We start from the raw sequence: 21320 nt of genomic DNA, 5'->3' as shown, positions 1-21320 counted from the left end.
TTTTTTCCCTCTCCACAAAATACAGATATATTGGACAAGTAACCAGATTTGCCTGTGACCCTTTGTGGCTACTTCATGAAAATGCAGTACAGGTTGAATATCCCAATTCCAAAACTCTAAAATCCAAAATGCTCCAAAATATGAAACTTTTTGACATTCAACATGACATTCAAAGGAAATGCTCTTTGGAGCATTTTGGATTTGGGTTTCTCAACCAGTAAAATACAACTATTTTAAAAACAAGCAAAAACCTAAAATTCAAAATCCTTCTAATCCCAAGCATTTTGGATAAGGATACTCAGCTTATACTGTGACCAGACGTTTCTTTTGATCTACTCTTCCCCATTATTTCAATTCTGATTATTATTGTTTGATAAGAGTATATGCTTCTAGGTAAAAGAAAGCTTTTCGTAATTCAAGTCTATGCATTTCTACATGATTTTAAACTTCATAAAATTATTAAATGTGTTACATTTATATATAACTTGGTCATTAACTAAGAGAGTTAATTTGAGGAGACCGCTAGCATTGGTTTTATAGATTTTTAAAAGATTTTTATAGATTTTAAATTCCACTCATCAGCAAGTTCAGAACCAGGAATATTAACCCTAGATGTCTCTTCTGCTTCCCACTTACTATTGACTCTCTGGGATATTATGAGTAGGACAACTTGCATGCACTTGTGGTTTCTCCCTAATGGGCATCTGCATAACCCTTAGTCAAAGCAGAACAGCAAGAGAAAAATTAGTTTTTAAAAAACTTATGTGTGTAAAACATAAAGTCGTCAATTCTCCCCTAATTGCACATCAGCTCATGTTGTGGCTCTTCATAACCAAAGAGTTATAGAGTGCAGGGTAAACCCCAAAACTCTTTGTCATCTTGTAATTTCTCCTAGAAAGAGAAATCTTGTATCATCCTTCTTCTGTTGTCAGAAGGGAATGCCTTTTAGGTGTATGAATGATCAAGGAAGGGAATTACTCCTGATTCTCTGTAGCTCACAGCTCACTGATGTTGTCATTGCAAACTGAGCTTTGGCTTCCATAGCATCTCAGGATCCTCCTCTGAATATCATATAGGTTACTGTTTGCTAGTGCATAAATGCTGATGATTACTAGTTACTAGTATCTCCTAACTGATCCATCCAAGTTGGAGTGCAAAATTAGATTAATTTTATGTTAGTTGAAGTTTTTATTACAGTTAAGTATCCATTTGTAAGGCTCTTTCTATTTTAAATTGCACCAAAGCCTTTGAAAGATAAAGGAGTATATTAATATTCAAACAATTGACCTCAATGTTCTTGAAAACATTGGTGTACATAAGGCTCAAGAAAGCATTAGAAAGGAACTTGGCTTTCATATGCATAACACTTCCACTTGAAAGATTTTGGTATGTCCATGGCTCAGAACTCATTCTAATTTACTGGGACCCCTTCAAATTCTTCCAAACTAGAATATGAATGTGAATGTGAGTGTGCCATGGTTAGGTGGTGCACAGTCCTGTCACTATTCAGTGAGATATTCACTGAACAACCCTATCAGTTAGATGATAATGCTCACTTCCTAGGTTACTAGTCATTTAGAATGAAAATGCAGAAGACAAACCTGATACTGCCCCAGGACTTGGACAGTATTGAGGTAGACTAATGGTGTAAAAATTTCAATTTATTTGACAATCTCTGTACTGTGCTTTTGTTCCCTAAAGATGTTATAATGACAGTTCCACTCTGACTACCAGAGTCATATTATACTTGTATATCAAATGTCTACTTGGATCACCACAAAAGCTCTATGAGAAAAATACTCTTATTCCCATTTTACAGAGTAAAATGAGGTTCAAGAGATGAAATCTAATCTTAAATATGATCTGTAGCAAAGATAGAAGTCTAGATCTTTTGATAATAAAGCTTCTTTTCCTTCCACAACAGTGGAATAATAATACAGTTGAATGGGAAAAAGAAAAGTGGGAATAATAATTATAGTCTAGTGGGAAAAAGTGAATTAATTGCTCAGTCTTCATGCCATTTTTATTCCATTTATCTGCAATAGACTACTTTTGCCAATGAGATTATAAATTAAATAATATATCAAAGGCATGCTCTATATAGAAATAAGAGCAGTGAAGTAAATGAAAAGGTAAAATGAGAGCTAATAATATAGACTCACAAATGCTCAGGTATGACTACTTTGAATATTTTGTTTTGGTTATAAAAAGTAACATAACTACTAGCATCTCGGGATTGTAGCTCCCAGTGAAAGCGGAGAGAACGAGAGGATGCCACATTTTCAGACGAATTTTTGTTGCTCACACACCAGGAGATTCCCAGCGGAGGAGCCCCACGGGTTGCCAACACGACTCTTGTGGCCGGCGAGGCGGTTTTGCTGCTGACTTGGTGCGGCGGTTCTTGGTGCAGAGTCAGAAAAGCACCATCAATCATAACGCCGCTGTTTTGGCTGGTGCAGTGGGTTGCTCAGATTTTAGCCCTGGGAATCAACAAGTTGGACGTCCACTCAGAAACCCAATTATAAAGATGGTAATTATAAAGACCACAGATGGATAAATCTATAAAGAAGGGAAGAAAACAGCCTAAAAAGGCTGAGCATACCCAAAATCAGAACGCCTCTCCCTCTACAGGGGATCACAGTTCCTCGTCAGCAACGGAACAAGGCCTGATGGAGAATGAGTGTGTTCCATTAACAGAAGCAGGCTTCAAAAGATGGATGATAAGAAACTTCTGTGAATTAAAAGAACTTGTTCTAACCCAATGTAAAGAAACTAAGAACTTTGAAAAAAGGTTTGATGAAATGTTAACAAGAATACACAATTTAGAGAGGAATATAAGTGAATTAATGGAGCTGAAAAACACAACACGAGAACTTCGCGAACTATGCACAAGTTTTAACAGCCGAATCGATCAAGCAGAAGAAAAGATATCAGAAGTCGAAGACCAACTTAATGAAATAAAACGAGAAGACAAGATTAGAGAAAAAAGGATAAAAAGGAATGAGCAAAGTCTCCAAGAAATATGGGACTATGTGAAAAGACCTAATCTACACTTGATAGATGTACCTAAATGTGACGAAGAGAATCAATCCAAGCTGGAAAATATGCTTCAGGATATTATTCTGGAAAACTTTCCCAACCTAGCAAAGCAGGACAATATTCAACTCCAGGTAATACAGAGAACACCACAAAGATATTCCTCAAGAAGACCAACCTCAAGGCACATAATCTCCAGATTCACCAGGGTTGAAATGAAGGAGAAAATACTGAGGGCAGCCAGAGAGAAAGGCCAGGTTACCCATAAAGGGAAGCCTATCAGATTCACAGCAGATCTCTCAGCAGAAACCCTACAAGCCAGAAGAGAGTGGGAGCCAATAATCAACATCCTTAAAGAAATGAACTTTCAACCCAGAATTTTACATCCAGCCAAACTAAGCTTCATACGTGAAGGAAAAATAAGATCTTTTGTGAACAAGCAAGCACTCAGAGATTTCATCACCACCAGGCCTGCTTTACAAGAGCTTCTGAAAGAACCACTACACATAGAACGGAACAACCAGTATCAGCCTTTATAAAAAATACCAAAAAGTAAAGAGCATCAACATAATCAAGAATTTACATCAACTAATAGGCAAAACAGCCAGCTAACATTAAATGGCAGTATTAAACTCACATATATTATTATTAATTCTAAATTTACACCAACTATATCCCCCAATCCAAAGACACAGACAGGCAAAAAAAGCCAAAACCTATCGGTATGCTGCATCCAGACCCATCTCACATGCAAGAATACACACACTCAAAACAAAGGGATGGAGACAGATTTACCAACCAAATGGAGAGCAAAAATAAATAAATAAATAAAAAGCAGGAGTTGCTTTAAAGCAACAAAGATCAAAAGAAGCAAAGAAGGATATTACATAATGATAAAAGGATCAATGCAACAAGAAGAGCTAAAGATCCTAAATATATACGCACCCAATACAGGAATACCCAGATATATAAGACTTACAAAGAGACTTAGACTCCCACACAATAGTGGGAGACTTCAACATGAATATTAGACAGATCAGTGAGACAGAAAATTAACAACGATATCCAGGATTTGAACTTAGATCCAGAACAAGTAAATTTAATTAACATTTATAGAACTCTCCACTTTAAATACAAAAAATATACACTCTTATCAGTACCACATCACATCTATTTACAGGTTTAAATGAAATATTGGTTGGCTGCTTGTTTGTTATTTTCTTCCCTCATTTTTTTGTGTGTCTCTATTATTAAGCACAATTACAGGCATACCCATTTTTAGACTGCATTCTAGCCCAGGCAATAAAGCAACACCCCCGTTCTCTCTCCCTCTTCCTCTTTCTCTTCCTTCCTCCTCTTTCTTTCTCTTTCTTTCTTTCTTTCTTTCTTTCTTTCTTTCTTTCTTTCTCTTTTTCTTTCTTTCTTTCTTTCTTTCTTTCTTTCCTTCCTTCCTTCCTTCCTTCCTTCCTTCCTTCCTTCCTTCTCTTTCTTCTTTCTTTCTCTCTCTCTCTTTCTTTCTTTCTTTCTTTCTTTCTTTCTTTCTTTCTTTCTTCTTTCTTTCTTTCTTTTTCTTTCTTTCATTCTTTCTTTTTTTAAAAAAAAAAGTTACATAATCATTTAAAATTTAAAATATAGAAATGTATAAAGAAGAGCATGATTACCTTAATTCGGAGAAGATAACTATTTTTTGTGTGTGTTGCATATCTTTTACTCTTTACTCACACACACATATGTAATCTATCTATAAATTTAATTTTGTGAAAATATTATATTTAATTATATATGATCCTTCGTGTGTGTGTCGTGTATAAATTGTGTATCTTAGTTTGTCATAGAATATATAATGAACCTCTTTTCATATCTAAGTTATACTTCTGTATCATCATTATAGAGTTTGATTATATTCCTTTCTGTGCTTATTTCTGTTTTTATTATAAGCTGCCTCATCAATTCTTTCTTATTTTCGGTATAGGTTGCATTGTTTGTTTGTTTGTTTGTTTTGAGGCAGAGTCTCACTCTGTTGCCCAAGCTGGAGGGCAATGGCACAATCTCTGCTTACTGCAACCTCAGCCTCCTGAATAGCTGGGATTACAGGCATGTAACACCACACCCAACCAATATTTATATTTTTAGTAGAGTCAGGCTTTCACATTGACCACGCTAGTCTCAAACTCCTGACTTCCTGATCTGCTTGTCTCAGCCGTCCAAAGTGCTGAGATTACAAGCGTGAGCCATGTCACCTGGTCTGCTAGGTTGCTTTATATATTCTATTATATAGACAGCTGCACAGTGAATTTGTACATATACATGACAGAATTCTATCATTTCGGTTGGATAGGAAGTTTAATTCCACAGTGAATTGACTATCTAAATGGAGCATGTATTAAAGGCCTTTCAACTTGCAATACCACATTTTCCTTGAATAGATGTACAAATTTATACTTATACTAGGATTGAAAAGAATTATCATTTCCTTCACTTTTGCCATTATACAATATATATTTTTTATATTTCTTCTTTGTTAATACTCAGTTTAATTTTTTTGCCCATTTTTCTTTTTTAAAAAATGTTTTAGGCTGTTTTTACTTCTCTTTTTTCATTATACTTTAAGCTCTGGTGTACATGTGCAGAACATACAGGCTTGTTACATAGGTATACACGTGCCATGAAGGTTTGCTGCATCCATCCCCTGGTCATCTACAATAGGTATTTCTCCTACTGTTATCCCTTCCCAATCCTCTCACCCCGTTATCCCTCCCCTACCCTCCCAATCCCCTGAGAGGCTCCAGTGTGTGTTGTTCCCCTCCCTCTGTTCATGTGTTCTCATTGTTCAACACCCACTTATGAGTGAGAACATGAGGTGTTTGGTTTTCTGTCCTTGTGTCAGTTTGCTAAGAATGATGGTTTCCTGCTTCATCTTTGTCCCTGCAAAAGACATGGACTCATCCTTTGTTATGACTGTATAGTATTCTATGGTGTATATGTGCCACATTTTCTTTATCCAGCCCATCACTGATGGGCATTTGGGTTGGTTCCAAGTCTTTGTTATTGTAAACAGTGCTGCAGTAAACATGTGTGTGCATGTGTCTTTATAATAGAATGATTTATAATCATTTGGGTATATACCCAGTAATGGGATTGCAGGGTCAAATGGTATATTCCTCAAGGATCTAGAAATAGAAATACCATTTGACTTTGCCCATTTTTCTATTGAAGCACCAGTTTACTTTTTCATTAGTATATTTGTGTAATATTTTAAGAACATTAGTTCATTTTCATCTCATATATATTGCAAATAACTTCCTACTTTGTTTGTAGTGTTTTTTGTCATACAAATATTTTCATTTTATTTTATATCCACTTTCAAAAGGCCTTTTTCAGCCTTAGAGTATAAGTGTAATAACTTTTCTAGTGTTTTTTTTTTTCCATTTCTTTATATTGCATTTTCCCTCTTGTGAATTTTATGCTTATGTTGTTCTCCAGTTGATCTGTTGGGGAACAGTTTTTTTTTTTTTTTCTCTCATAGATATAAATATTGTTATAGTTATTTCTTATTTCTGAGCTTCACAATACAAAAGTAATTTGTTTTCCTTAAAACTTCAAATAATACTTAGTTGAAAGTCTCTGTCTGCCATCATCCCTTTCTTAAGAGTTTGGTGAATATCTACCATTATATTGTGTAAGGATGTTGTATTGCAGCTCCTCTTGCTAGACTGAACATGCAGGCCTGTTCTGGAAATTGGTGTGATCAGTCTAGGTTACAACCTGTCTTTAATCCCAGCTGACTTGTAGCAGAGGGTTCCAGGAACCTTCCAATCACACACAGTTCCCTATTGTTCCTTTTGTTCTAGGACTATTCAACAAGCAGAAACAAACAAAAACTGATCTGTGACATTTTACTGCAGGTAACAGTGACCAAAAATATACCTGTACACTGACTTTTTCCTACATTATTGAGGTGTGACTGACAAAAATGTCATATATTTATGGTATATGATGTGATATTTTGCTGTACATATACAGTGTGAAATGATGATCATATTAACATATCCATCTCCTCACATGTTGTGTGATTTTTATGATCACTTTTACTTTTATAAGTTTTCCCTTCAGTAGTCATCTTTTTAGATTCTGAAACACTTTTGAATTTTGTGTCATAAGTGAGATTTTTTGGCAAATATTTTATAAACGTTTAAGAAAATGTGAGAGAATATTTTGTAACTTTCATTTAAACTAAGATCTCCTCCTCACCCACACCCTTCACATATTCAGTAGAATTCTATTTTATATAGTTGTATGGTATATCAGGAATCATCCCATATATTTCAGAAAGTAATAGATTAATATAAGCATTTTTCTAACATAGACCTATAGAGATTAAGTGATATGCTCAAATCACACCATAAATGGAAGTGAAATGGTAAACCCAACATTCATAGCCAATTTCATTATCTAATAGGAAGCAACACATTTCGTATTAAGAATTGTCTGCCTTATTTTTAGGAGGCTCTGCTGTAATAAGAAAATGAGATTAGATTGTGTTTCTCACTATATAGTACAAAATACACTTATATAGAATGAATTGGATTATAAAAAATGGAAGTGAAAAATACTTTTCAGATTCAATAGGATTTCAATTTTAACACAAATATATTAATTTTGTGCTTCAAAAATTACAAAGGAAAAACTATAATTTGTTAAAATGTAGATTATTCATCCAGCCAAGAAACCATGGAGAGGTGGGGGACAGTTACCTGCATTTCTAACAGCTTGTTCATTGACTCCTAGTCCCACTAAACTTTGAGAACCAATGTCCAAAGTATTTACTTATGTATTTATATTTAAAATCTGGGATAATCGTGACAATATAAAATAAACAATTGATGTCATATTTCGCTTGGCATATAGACAGAGCTATACAACTTTCCTTTTTCCAAATTCTAAAGTATAATTTAGAAAAAAATTGCATTTATTTCTTAGATACGGTAACTACTAAAATATAATTTGAAATGTTCTACTTAAATGAGCACACTTATATATGCAGTCAGTTGTTAACAAGGTGATATAGTGTTCTCTGAACTATTTCATTTGTAAAAGTGGTATTAATCTTGATTACAAAATTTTCTTTGAAATATTGAGCGATTCTGCCAAAATAAAAATCTTACTGTGATGTTGTTGTTGAAATTCCTTTCTTCATGTGATTATTTGTTCTGAAATAGCCCCCATGAAAGTAAAATTCCTAATCTCAAACATCCTGCTTAATTTTATTGTATTGTTGCTGGTAACTAAAAATGAAGCCAAGCATTAGGGCAGATTTCTGTGTAATTTTATCTGTTTAGTAGGGTGATGCAAATGAAAAAAATTTCAAACTTACAAATTGACCAATTACTTAAAAGAGCTATGAATAAAACAAATAAGCTACTTTAAAATTATTTTATAATTGTATCACAAAATGTTTGTCCTAACAACAAAATATGTATTTTAAATTGTTTTGGTTCATACAAATTAAAATACGGTTATAATTTTACCAAGGAAAGTGAAGCAATTTATAATTTAGTAATTAATAATATATTTGTTAGGGAGCAGAGCATAGATAATATTAAAACTAACAGTTTTATAGTGCGTTTGTCTCTAAATCCCTTAAACTGTTAAGTAATTGATCTTGCATTTTTCTTTGACAGGCTTATGCAAGCAAAGATTTGGAGGAGCAGTTGCGGTCTGTGTCCAGTGTAGATGAACTCATGACTGTACTCTACCCAGAATATTGGAAAATGTACAAATGTCAGCTAAGGAAAGGAGGCTGGCAGCATAATAAAGAACAAGGCAACCTCAACTCAAGGACAGAAGAGACTATAAAATTCGCTGCAGCACATTATAATGCAGAGATCTTGAAAAGTAAGTATGAGAAAGAAAATGTATGGTAAGCCTTACATAACAAACCAGTGGAAGTTGCTAGCCTGGTTCTTTAACTTCCGTGTTTGTATCACTGAATGCACCTTTAGGGCGGAATGCAAATAGAAAATAAAGAATTACTTCAAAATGCAACATTTTGTGATTTCACTTTGAGTATCAAGACCATGTCTTAAAATACAAGATAGATAGCTCCATGCATAACAACACACATTTTCAGGTGTTTTTAGGTGATAGCCATGGGAAATTTTTAAACAGATAGCTGTATTTTACACACTATACCTGTTTAGTAACTTAAACATTGTTTATCTCATCAAATAATTATGTCTTAATTTTCTGTCTGATTTGGATTTAGAAACGCTTCATTTGAAATCACCTTTTCAGATGCCACTTGTTGCCTTGCTGCTTCATAGCTAACTGACTCAGAGCGAGACTTAGCTGATGAGGTATCTAGCATAAAGCGTCACAAAAAAAATGATCATGTTGCATACAATGTTATAGCATAAATTGGTGGGGTAGGACTGGGCACAGAGGCTCATGTCTGTAATCCGAGCCTTTTTGGAGGCCAAAATGGGAGTATTGCTTGAAGCCAGGAGACAGAGACCCGCCTGACCAACACAGCAAGATCTCATCTCTATTAATAAAAAAAAAGTTGGTGGAGTAATTTTAAAAAGTACTACCCTTCAGCTGGTAGCTCTTAATTGGTATAAAAGTTTGATATTGGAAAGCATTTTGAGGACAAAGGCAAACAAACAAAATGACTTCACAGTTGTATAACCAATAGTGTATGTCCTTTTCCAAAAATTATCTTTTAGGGGAAATATGGGAGAAATAAACTAGTATACTTAGGAAGTACATCATTTGTAATGCAGAATTTAAAAAGTCAACAGTATTATAGTTAAACCACTAACTCATCAGAAACAAAATTTCAAAGGAAAGCTGAAAGGGATAGGAAAAATTGACCTGGCTGAAGAAAGTTAGTTCAGAATGAGTCCAGTTGGTGGAAAATAACCTTGCATTTCACGTGGCTACTGCCGTGACTTTATTCAAGGTTGCCAAATAGTCAATCTGAGAAGGATTTTAATTTGAACCCGAAACCATAGCCATCTTCTCGTATGCAATTCAGTTTTAAAGGAAAATAAAATTATATTTGTATTTGCATTGAGAGCACAAAAATTGCCCATACTATAGAGAATTAACATGAGTATCTGCACATATTATAAACATTCATATATTAAATTACCATTTTCCTAAGAAAGGAAAACCAAATGTTAGTGTTGTGGGATATTGGTGTACTTTTAATAAAGCACAATTTTAATTTTGCTCATTGCCTGGCTATAGCAATGAGTTTTTTAAAGAAAATATCCTTAGCTGTTTTTTCAATGTTACATCATATTCTCATTCACAAGTCAACTTAGGATCCCATCAGCGGTCTCTTTAGTTATGTATTGTACTTTAATCTTAAAATCTGAAACTGAATGTACGTGACTTGCAGTTGCTGTGGGCTTTTTCCCTTGGTGGTTTCTGTAAAACTGACTGGCTTCCCTGTGACTTGACAGGTATTGATAATGAGTGGAGAAAGACTCAATGCATGCCACGGGAGGTGTGTATAGATGTGGGGAAGGAGTTTGGAGCTGCAACAAACACCTTCTTTAAACCTCCATGTGTGTCCGTCTACAGATGTGGGGGCTGCTGCAACAGTGAGGGGCTACAGTGCATGAACACCAGCACAGGCTACCTCAGCAAGACGGTGGGTATTGCTCCTTCCTGCTACCTGCAAGAGCCTTCTCAATCAGAACCTTTAACTTTGGGGATGATGTGCTTAAACTTCTGGTTGCTTTAAATTAACTTGATTCAACTCAGGGTCTCTTAGGTTTTCTTTGGGGAATGAAGTCAATTTTTCAGTATTTTATGTTTTTGACAATACAGTATCACAAAGAAGGTAATTGATGCTTTGTCACTTTGCAAACTCTCCATATAGTGGAGTCAAAGCCTCGTGAAGAAAATAATAAATATACATATGTATGTGTATACATGTATGTGTGTGTGTGTGTTCATCTTGAAGAATAAGCATTTTCATTTGGCAATAAAATACTTTTAAATGGTTAAGCTTTCTTATGGTGGAGATAACAGTGCAAAGTACATATTCAAAGTGTAAAATTTAATGCATGTGTTCTGTGAAACAGTGGTATAGTATTGAAATAAGCCATTTCATTGAACAAATTTATTGTCTCCCTTTTGAAAGCAAAAGAGATACCTCTGACACTACTTCTTAAATGTTTTCAAAAAACTGGGAAGTTGATCTCATTAAATGTTAAGCTTCTGATAACCAGGAAATGTTACTTAAGCTTGGGTGTGGATTAGGGATTTTCAGACCAGACACGTAAACCTGCTTTGCAGGTCTTACGTGGTAGAGGAGGCTGGCTGTGGAACATGCTTATGTGCTAGTGATAGCCATGGAGTGTTGTTTGAAACTGTGTGTACCCCTGGCCTCTGCACAGAAATGATTGGAGAAGTCCAGTCCTGTGGGCTAGGCTGGAGCAAACTTATTCCAAAAGACAAAACTGTGGTTGTCCCAGTGGCCTTTCCAAGCTGTTTCAGGAGTTAGACCAACATACATAAACCTGGCTAAATTCAGAACTGTTCTTTGACCTTGAGAATGAAAAATGAAATTGTTTGAAAGATGTGGTGTTAGCTTTGATTTGTATTAGGTGGTACGACAGAAAATGAACATTTCAATTTTGTGCAAACTTTAGCTGATCTACATGGTGTTCACTAATAAAACCTACTCATTTCAATATAAAATTAATAGAAATCAAGATTATTGTCTCAATTCCATGAGCTACATTCTTTTCTGCTAGTTGAATATTTCTAAAATTGTAACTGTTATGATCATTTGGCCTCTGAGTTTGGAGACATTGTCTTATTATACAATCCAAATTAATTGCTTTTTTGTTATTGTTGTTCAAAAACTGAGTTTCTTTATATTGTTCACCTACTCGATATGGAAACAAACCACTTTAGATTAAGACTTGCAAGAAGAAACAAAAAATAAATTATAAAGCTAAATTTTCCATTAAGCTTGCCTCTGCCTCAACTCTAAAAGTTAAAAAAAAATTAAAAAGTGATGCTTTGGGGCCTTCTTTCATTTCTATCAGTATCATAGTTAGTTCAGCTTACCCAGATGCAGTTCTTTCTGATTATTTCCTAAAAGCACAGTAAAATAATTTAGGGTTTGCTGCAACATGTATTCTCAAGGAAAACAGTATGACTCTAAACATAGCCATGCATTTAGAAACTTTACCAGAAAAATGTATGGTTGTGGGAACATGATAATATTTCAGTGGTAGACAAAATTCTAATATTTTTAATAGACTAACATATTGGTCATAGCAAAAGTTATCCTTAGTTTTTATCTTCCCTGAATCTTTATCAAACAATAGTAAAATAAACAATAAGACATTATAGTTTTATATTTACTATCTAAATTAATACTACTTTAATGGGTTTTGTTGGTATTAGGTGTTTTTCCTATCATAATCCTGAAATCAAACAGTATTGCTTAAAATCCTCTAAGTTTTAGAATTACATACTTTTAAATAAATTAAACAGAAATATTTATGCCAAGCAGATATTCTCTGAAAGGTAATATTCATTTTTAAAGCCTATTATATTTACAATGTTTTTATATTCAAGCCAAACCCCTTAAGAGGAATTTTGATATACTGAGTCTCTTGGGAAAAAAAAGTCATTTCCTTTTAGAGAAAATTAAATATGGATGATTTAGGAATTGAAATATACTATTTTTGGAATACTGTTAACAATGTATATTTTAAGGTAATTCAGTTAAGCAACATGATGTATTCTAGATTATATTTGTAATATGGTATTTGATTTAAATCAAATAGTAAACCAACGTACTTTGGATACTCTTTCCAACTAATGAAATAACTTTCTCTCTGCCCTTCCTCCTTCCATTTTCTTTCTTCCTAATCTTCTCTATAAATTACTTTCAAGCATGTTTTTTTAAAAACATAGGTCTGGGGCTAGGCATGGTGGCTCACGCCTGTGGTTTTAGCTACTGAGGAGGCAGAGTCAGGAGGATTGCTTGATCCCAGGAGTTCAGGGCTGCAGTGAGCTAGGATTGCACCACTGTACACCCAGCCTGGGTGACAGAACATGACCCTGTTTCAAAAACGAAAGAACCCACAGATCTGATGTCAGTCTCCAGCATAAAGGCCTTTCAGTGATTTCCATTGCTCTTAAAATAAGACAAAAATCTTTAGTAAAGGTGATATTTATTGATACATCATAGTTGTACATATTTTGGGGGCATGTGTATTATGTTGATACCTGTACAAAACGTATGATAATCAAATAATGGTAATTGGGATATCCATCACCTCAAACATTTATCTTTTCTTTCTGTGGGGAACACTACAGTTCTTCTCTTGCAGCTTTGTTTTGTTTTTTAAATATACATATGTTGTTCACTACCATTTCCCTGATGTACTATTGAATACTAAAACTTACTCCTTCTGTTTACTTGTGTTCTAACCAACCACTCTCCATCCTGTCTACCCTTGCCCTTCTCAGCCTCTGATAATCAATATTCTTCTCTCTACCACTATGAGATCCAATGTTTTAGCTCCCATGTAAGTCAGAATATATTTAAGACCACATCTTTATCACAACCTGCAATCTCTGGCCTATACCCCCTCTTCAGCGTCATCTAACATAACCTTGATCTTGTGCTTCAATGCTGTAGGCCTCCTCCAAGTCCTGGGCATCATCCTGTTTCCTCTGCTCCTGGGCCCTAGTACACACACCTTTAAGTTAACCTGGCCTTCCAGTCTCCTCTTTCCTGAGGTGCTAGTTCTTCAGATCTCAACTTGGACATTGAGTGGCTTCAGCAAGCCCCCAGGCAAGACTTTCTGACCTATTTAGATGAGACCCAATATTTGTAGGAAGTGCTTTATAGTTTCCCATACTTTTAAAATAACATTTACCATAGCTTATAATCACATAGTTTATAATTATATAGTCATTATTACTTGATTAATGCCTCCCTCCTCCACGAAGGCAAAAATAGATCTGTTCAATAATTGGTGCACAAATTCCTTTTATTACCACATGAAATCTGTGGACCCTTACATGAGAATAAATGAAAATATAGACATATCCACAGCATTTTCTCCCACAGTTTTAGGGAGTTGCTTTGGTTCCCTCAACCCTAGCCTTTTTCTGTTAAACCAGGCTTAAAACTGCTACCTTGAAGATTAATAATAATAAAATAGCTGATTAATTCACTTGTGTAATTTTCAAATAATGAATCTTTTTGCCAAACAAAGGATTATGCTGTCAATTTAGCTTGATCTTTTAAAAAGGCTCTGTTTCTATAGAGGAACAGAAAAGATAACTATTTGGTACTGGGCTTAATTCCTGGGTTATGAAATAATCTGTGCAAAATCCCCCATGACATGAGTTTAACAAACCTTCACATGTACCCCCAAACCTAAAATAAAAGTGTGTGTGTGTGTATATATACATATACTTTTATATATAAAATAATATATAAATAAATATATATAAACAAATAATATATAATAAAGTATATATGTAAAATAAAAGCATATAGATATGTTTATTTTACAGATAAGGGAGAAAATTATTCTTTCATTCAGTATTTAATATGAGCAAAAGCCAACATTCTATTTTTCTCACTATTGGTCGACCAAATAAATGCATACTTTACATATGCGCCAAATAGATAGATAACAGGCATACCTTAGGTAAAATCTAAACTTGGAAAACAGAAAATCAGGACATTGTTAATAAGCAAAGTAAATAAATTCAGTCTTTCATTAACCATTAATGGTTTTCCTGTGACTATGGCATATTCATTTTCTGCATTGGTCTAATTAAGTGTTATATTAATCCAATGGGTATTAGAGTGAAAGTATTTATTCAAGGGTAAGTGTGTATGCTCAGTAGCTGAAAAATTGCCCTATCAAGAGGGAGGCCTTGGAGAGGTTTAGGCTTTAGAAATTGCAAGGCTTGGCTGGGCACGGTGGCCTACACCTGTAATCCCAGCACGTTGGGATGCCAAGATGGGCAGATCTCTTGAGCTCAGAATCCAAGAGCAGCCAGGACAACATACTGAAGCCCTGTCTCTCCAAAAAAGTATAAAAATTAGCCAGGCATTGGTGTTGCAAGCCTGTAGTCCCAGCAATTCAGAAGATAGCTGAGGCGGGAGGATTGCTGGAACCTGGAAGGCAGAGGCTACAGTGAGCAGAGATTGTGCCATTGCACTCCAGCCTAGGTGACACAGCCAGACCCTGCCAAAAATGAAAAATGAGAAAGAGCAGAAGTTGAGAGAGAGACAAAGAATAAAGAAAGGGAGAGCAAGAGAGAGAGAGAAACAAAGAGAAAGAAAAAGAAAAGAAAGGAAGGAAGGAAAGAAAATGAAAGAGAAAGAAGGAAAAAAAAGAAAGAAAGAAAGGAAGAAAGGAAAAGAAAAAAGAAAGAAAAAGAAAGAAGAAAGAAAAAGAAAGAAAGAAAGAAAAGAAAGGAAGGAAGGAAAGAAGGAAGGAAGGAAGGAAAGAAAGAGAAAGAAGAAAGAAAGATTACAAGGGGCCAAGGGTAAGATGAGCATTTAGTTTAAGCTGCATATAGATGAAATAATTTTGCCCAGTATCCTCAGTACTTAAACATCAAATATAAGATGTTTATAAGAAAATTTTCTACTTTAGATCACATGGAATCATTTCTTGCTGGATTTCACGTCTTTCACCTTCCAGCTTTGCAGAATTTAGGCTTACTTTTATAATAGATTTACAAAGTTGATATGAGTTTTCTCAGTTTCCACCCAATCATCCGCTGGTTTAAAAAATCAGTATTTGCATGGGGAGAAATGCCAGATATAGGTGATGGGGAGGAAGGCAGCAAATCACACTGCCACGTGTGTACCTATGCAACAATTTTGCATGTTCTTCACATGTACCCCAAAACCTAAAATGCAATAAAACAAATTGGATTGTTCAGGCCAGCATCTGTTCAGATGGATTGGTACAAATGTTCTGAGTTGTTAGTGGTTTGAATAGAACTCTTCTATGAGTCAGAATCCCTTAAACATAATTTCCTGGACCCTCAATGATCTGGATGCTACGTAAATGTTCAGCCTCAAATGCCAATGCTTTTCCCCACAAAAACTACTTACCACCAAGACCCAAATTCTTTTCACTTCTTGAATTATGTCAAGATCTGTCATCTCCAGCATGGCAATGCTTTACGCTGTGTTTAAAACATCTCCTTATACATGATCCCATATCTTTAGGCCAAACATAGAATGTCACTTCGAGGATATTCTGTTGTGTGCTTCCAGAGCATCCTTTGTTGCCATATTTTAGCAATATTACCTTACCTGCCAGATTGTTTTCTTTGTTTTATTCGTTAGGTTTTTGCTTTTTTTTTTTTGAGATGTAGTCTCACTCTTGTCACCCAGGCTGGAGTACAGCGGCACAATCTCAGCTCACTGCAACCTCTGCCTCCCAGGTTCAAGCAATTCTCTTGCCTCAGCCTCCCAAGTAGCTGGGGATTACAGGCCTGCACCACCATACCCAGCTAACTATTTCGTATTTGTAGTAGAGATAGGGTTTCATCATGTTGGCCAGGCTGGTCTCGAACTCCTGACCTCAGGTGATCCACTCACCTCTGCCTTTCAAAGTGCTGGTATTACAGGTGTGAGTACTGCACCCAAACATGAAAGCAAAGATTGTGTTTGCTTTTTACACTGAAGAATAGCACAGTAGTTGGCACATAGCAAACACTTGGAAATGAACAAAATGAATACTTGAATGAAAAGAAACAAATTTGGGGCCTAAGGTCATATTTTGAATATGCTGAGTTGAAAGAGTCTGAATAGTGTTTAGGTGGAGATACCAGAAGGTTTGATATATAATTCTAAAATTCTGGAACGATGATTGGATCTTTAAATATAGTTTTGGGAGGAAGCATCATACTAATAAATGTAATTTGAAGCCTGGTGTGGTTATCAATTCTAAGGGTATTCATGTATCAGAAGAGAAGAGCAAACATTAATACCAAGGGAAAACCAACATTCATCATTGGCTGTGCCCTGCATTTCTCTCTGATTTTGTATTATCATGCCCTTCTTTTATCCAAAGGATTTGCTTATATATATATATATATATATATTTTTTTTTTTTTTTTTAATAATATAAGGGACTTTTTCTTTTTTGAGATGGAGTCTCACTCTTGTCACCCAGGCAGGAGTGCAATGGCGTGATCTCGGCTCACTGCACCTCTACCTCCTGGGTTCAATTGATTCTCCTGCCTCAGCCTCCTGAGTAGCTGAGATTACAGGTGCCTACTACCACACCCAGCTAATTTTGTATTTTTAGTAGAGTGGGGTTTTACCATATTGGCTAGGCTGGTCATGAACTCCTGACCTCAAATGATCCACCTCCTTTTGCCACTTAATGTGCTGGGATTACAGGTGTGAGCCACCGAGCCCTGCAGATTATTTTAATTTAAATTTAGTTAGGCAAGTGCATATTCTACACCTGTTATGTGGTGTTCACACTATGTACTAAAACCATACTATGCACTCAGTGTAGGTGTACATTGATGTATAGATGCTGCCCGAATGGAAGTAACAAATTAGCAAGGGAATTCAACATTTGTCAAGTAATTAAAAGTAGTTTAAGTGTTGTGAAAGAAAAGTACAAAGACTTATGGGAATACATATCCAGGCTGTTTACAAACCAAGGGAGAGTGAGACATAAAATTCCTGAAAGCGGAAAGGCAGTGTTCCTACAATTTTACTAATATTCCAAGTTCTGAAAACTTGTACTAAAGTAGCACCTTTTCCTGAGATTATTCAGTTTATTATGTTATCAATGTAGTATGAATGGGAGTGTGTGACGATTTCCTTCAAATATAAAAGGAAGTTTCTTATTGCTGTATTTTCTTAAGGTAAAAACTAAAAAAAAAAAAAAAAAGACTTTCATTTTGTTAAAAGAGTTCCAGAAATACACACTTTTTAACAAAACCACCAATTGGAACTATATAAATTGTAAGATCAGTGTATCTTAGGTAATGTTAAACTCAAGTTTTTTATAGATACTTCATAAAAATGTTTTTTTTTTTTATGGAGCTCAATGAAGGGCAGGTTATCAGAAAGGGTGAGGAAGCCAGCTGTTCCTTGAAAAGTAAAAACACATGCACTGAGCATTCCAAAGTGTACTGATCAACAACTCCTTCAAAGTCCTCCACACAAATATCTGAGTGACGTTGAAAAGTTAAGTAGATTGGATGTCTTTTTGACCTCTTTCATAAACATACACTTTGAGTATATTTTCTTATGAGAAGCTGATATTTAAGAGATGCAGCCAAAAAGTAGAAAATGAATTGTGCAGGGGTAAAATTATTTGGTGATGAAAGCAGAGCAGAAGAAAGTCATCTGCTTTTGAGGCACACATTTGGATTAAAAAGTTACTTGAATGTTAGTATTTACCTTGTATATTTTACTAAATCTAGGAAATAATAAAGAAAATAACTCCATCTATGGAGCCTCCTTGAAACTGATGTGGTTAAACAAAATTCAAGAAACTAAAGATTCTTTGCTGTGTCCATTCGTGCCAGACTAAAGAAGCCAGTTTAACCTGGAAGCAAGGTCGCTATGAGCTAATTCTGATATACAGGAACAGCATTATTTTAAATTCTGCATTGCCATCTTAAAAAAAAAAAAACAGTTACTTTTTCATTATTTTATAAAGCAATGATATGAGCATGCATATTAGTAAAGACATGCCCAATTATATTTAAGGCTGTTTTATGAATGTTACAGCAAAAAATATTTAAACCTATGTAAAATAAGCAACTATATAATGGAACTTAGAAGTGTTATTTGCACCGCAGTCAGAGATATTTCTTCCATTAATTAAACAGAATACTGCATCAGTCTGGAAGATTAATTTATTACATTTCTATGTACTCAGCACGTGAAACATGATTTGCATTGTGTCTTTAGCAAGTTAATATTTGGCAAGCACAGTTGTTGGAAATGAGGTTCTATCCTGGTGTGGAAAAACAACTCTATACCAGTGCCAGTTATCAGAAGTTTCTTTAAGAATAACATTTGCCTTAAGAACATAATGAATGCATCTATGAAAAATACCACTTTTTTTTCAACCTAAGGTACAATGATATTCACATATTTTATTCAGTATTTCTAAAACTCTTGAATTCAGGTTTTTATTTTAATTGGGGTACTGTATATACATTTTATGCATAACAGTATGTTAAAATTAATTCAGTACCAGATTTAAATCTGTTAGGCTATCTGTTATTCCATATTCTTTCCCAAACCCAATTTAAGTTCCATAGACCTTTTATAGCTGGCCATGTGGTTGCAACCCTAAGTCAAAATGCTAAGACCTTTTCCCATTTTGGGGATTATTTCTTTAAATGTTGTGTAGTTTTAAAATCTGATTTTACAGTTATTAATCAGATTCTCCATGGGAATACATATAGGTGTACTTAATAGACTGAAGTTTAGAATATTTAAATTTAAATTAAATATGGTAGAAAGATTTGTTCTGAAGAGAAACTGGTTATATTTAAGATATAATGAGTTTTAAAGGAAGGCATTTTTGTGTGTCATGTTTGTATCCACACAAACATTACTTTAGAATTTGGTACTAAATTATAGCTCAAGATCTTCTCAATAAGGAAATTCTATACCTTTTTCTTGAATAGCCTGCAAGATAAGTACAATTAGGAATTGTTGCTTTACAGCCGTTGCTATGCTGGTATAAACAATCTATTGTTTCAAAATGTGGCTTTATTTGAAGTCCATTCTTTTTGGTGAGAATTGACTATTAAATATTCCTGTTAAAGAATGCCAGTAGATTATAGCTGGGAACCTCTCAGTTGGAAACACTTACCACTTCCTCTTGTTTATTATAGTTTTAAAGAATATACAGTCAGATTTTTTTTTCGGTTTCCAACCTTGCTTAAATGCCTTTTTTTAAATATGTCCTTTTGATATTCTCCTTAACCGGCAATGGATATTTTATGCCTAAAGTATATATCAGTTTCCATGATGAATTGTATTATTACAACTTTTTGTGTGTCCTACATTGGACAGAAGTTAATATTATTTATTGTTCCAGAACAATTCACTTTATTGTATGGAACCATTTTAGAAAAATTATAATTTCAAAATATCAAATTATAATGGATTATATTATCAGTTAAATACATTATCAATCAGTATTTACTAAATAAACATATATACTTGGACTTATTAGCTAGTGCTGGACATAATACATAAATTTTACATTCTATAAACTTAAATGTAGAACAGAAAATACTATTATATACACAATAAAGCACAAATAGTCTGACAATAGTATTGTGATTCATGTTTTATTAAAACAAAACGATCTACTTACTGTCTCCAACATTGATATGTTTAACTAGATCTAAACTCTTTTGAGAGAAATTCTAGGTACTGTGTTAGTACAGATCGTTATTTAATGGAAAGAACAAACTGCATACAAAATTAAACTTCAGTGTTTACAGTAAACTATTTGATATTTGAGAAATTTGAGATATTTCGACAAAAATTTAACTCAATCTTGGCTGATATGAATGATGATAAAGGAGAAGAGGAAGAAGAGGAGGAAGAGAAATCCAAACACTACACTGAAATCACCATTATTTTTACCCGTTTTATAGATAATGAAATGGAGGCTTAGGGAAGTTAGGTAATTTTTCCAAGTCACAGAAATAGTAAATTGCACATCCACAACTCTAATTAAAGTGTGTATCTCAAGACTAAGCTCTTGTTTATTCTTACATATTTAGGGGAGTCATGAAGTTGCCAGTGATTTGAAAACAATATGTATTTATTTTGGGTTGGGGACATATGAGTTTATAATGTATTTCTAATTATTATTTTTTCAGTTCAAAAAATATATATTTTCTAAGCATATACTATCTAATTAGGAAAAAAGCTTATGGACATTCTTAGAATCACAGGGATTAAATATAGCTATATAATTCACAAAGGGGTCTGTAAACAAAAAAAAGTGCTTACTTATTACTTTGTTTTTGAATTGCTATAAAGGAATATCTGAGACTGGGCGATTTATAAAGAAAATAGGTTTAATTGGCTTATGGTTCTTCTGCAGGCTGTACAGGAAGCATGGTGCTGGCACTTGCTCAGCTTCTGGTGATGCCTCAGGAAGCTTGAAATCTTGTTGGAAGGGGGCCGTGTGTGTCACATGGCCAAAGTGCAAGCAAGAGAGGGAAGGGAGAGGTCCCAGACTCCTTCAAACAACCAT

At 34.5% G+C, this 21320-nt stretch overlaps 1 protein-coding gene across 2 annotated transcripts in view; it reads left to right on the top strand.

Moving 5' to 3' along the window:
- Positions 1 to 21320, top strand: part of VEGFC (vascular endothelial growth factor C) — a 131588-nt gene that overhangs the window by 84408 nt on the left and 25860 nt on the right. For both annotated transcript variants that reach the window (XM_032298707.1, XM_032298708.1), the window contains exons 2-3: positions 8718 to 8931; positions 10506 to 10696. In XM_032298707.1, coding sequence (XP_032154598.1) covers positions 8718 to 8931; positions 10506 to 10696 — 405 coding nt within the window. The remainder of the gene's footprint in view (positions 1 to 8717; positions 8932 to 10505; positions 10697 to 21320) is intronic.

Source organism: Sapajus apella, unplaced genomic scaffold (assembly GCF_009761245.1).
Source record: "Sapajus apella isolate SASKATOON/1434 unplaced genomic scaffold, GSC_monkey_1.0 scaffold39, whole genome shotgun sequence".
Taxonomy (NCBI): domain Eukaryota; kingdom Metazoa; phylum Chordata; class Mammalia; order Primates; family Cebidae; genus Sapajus; species Sapajus apella.
This window is presented reverse-complemented; position numbering and strand designations above follow the sequence as displayed.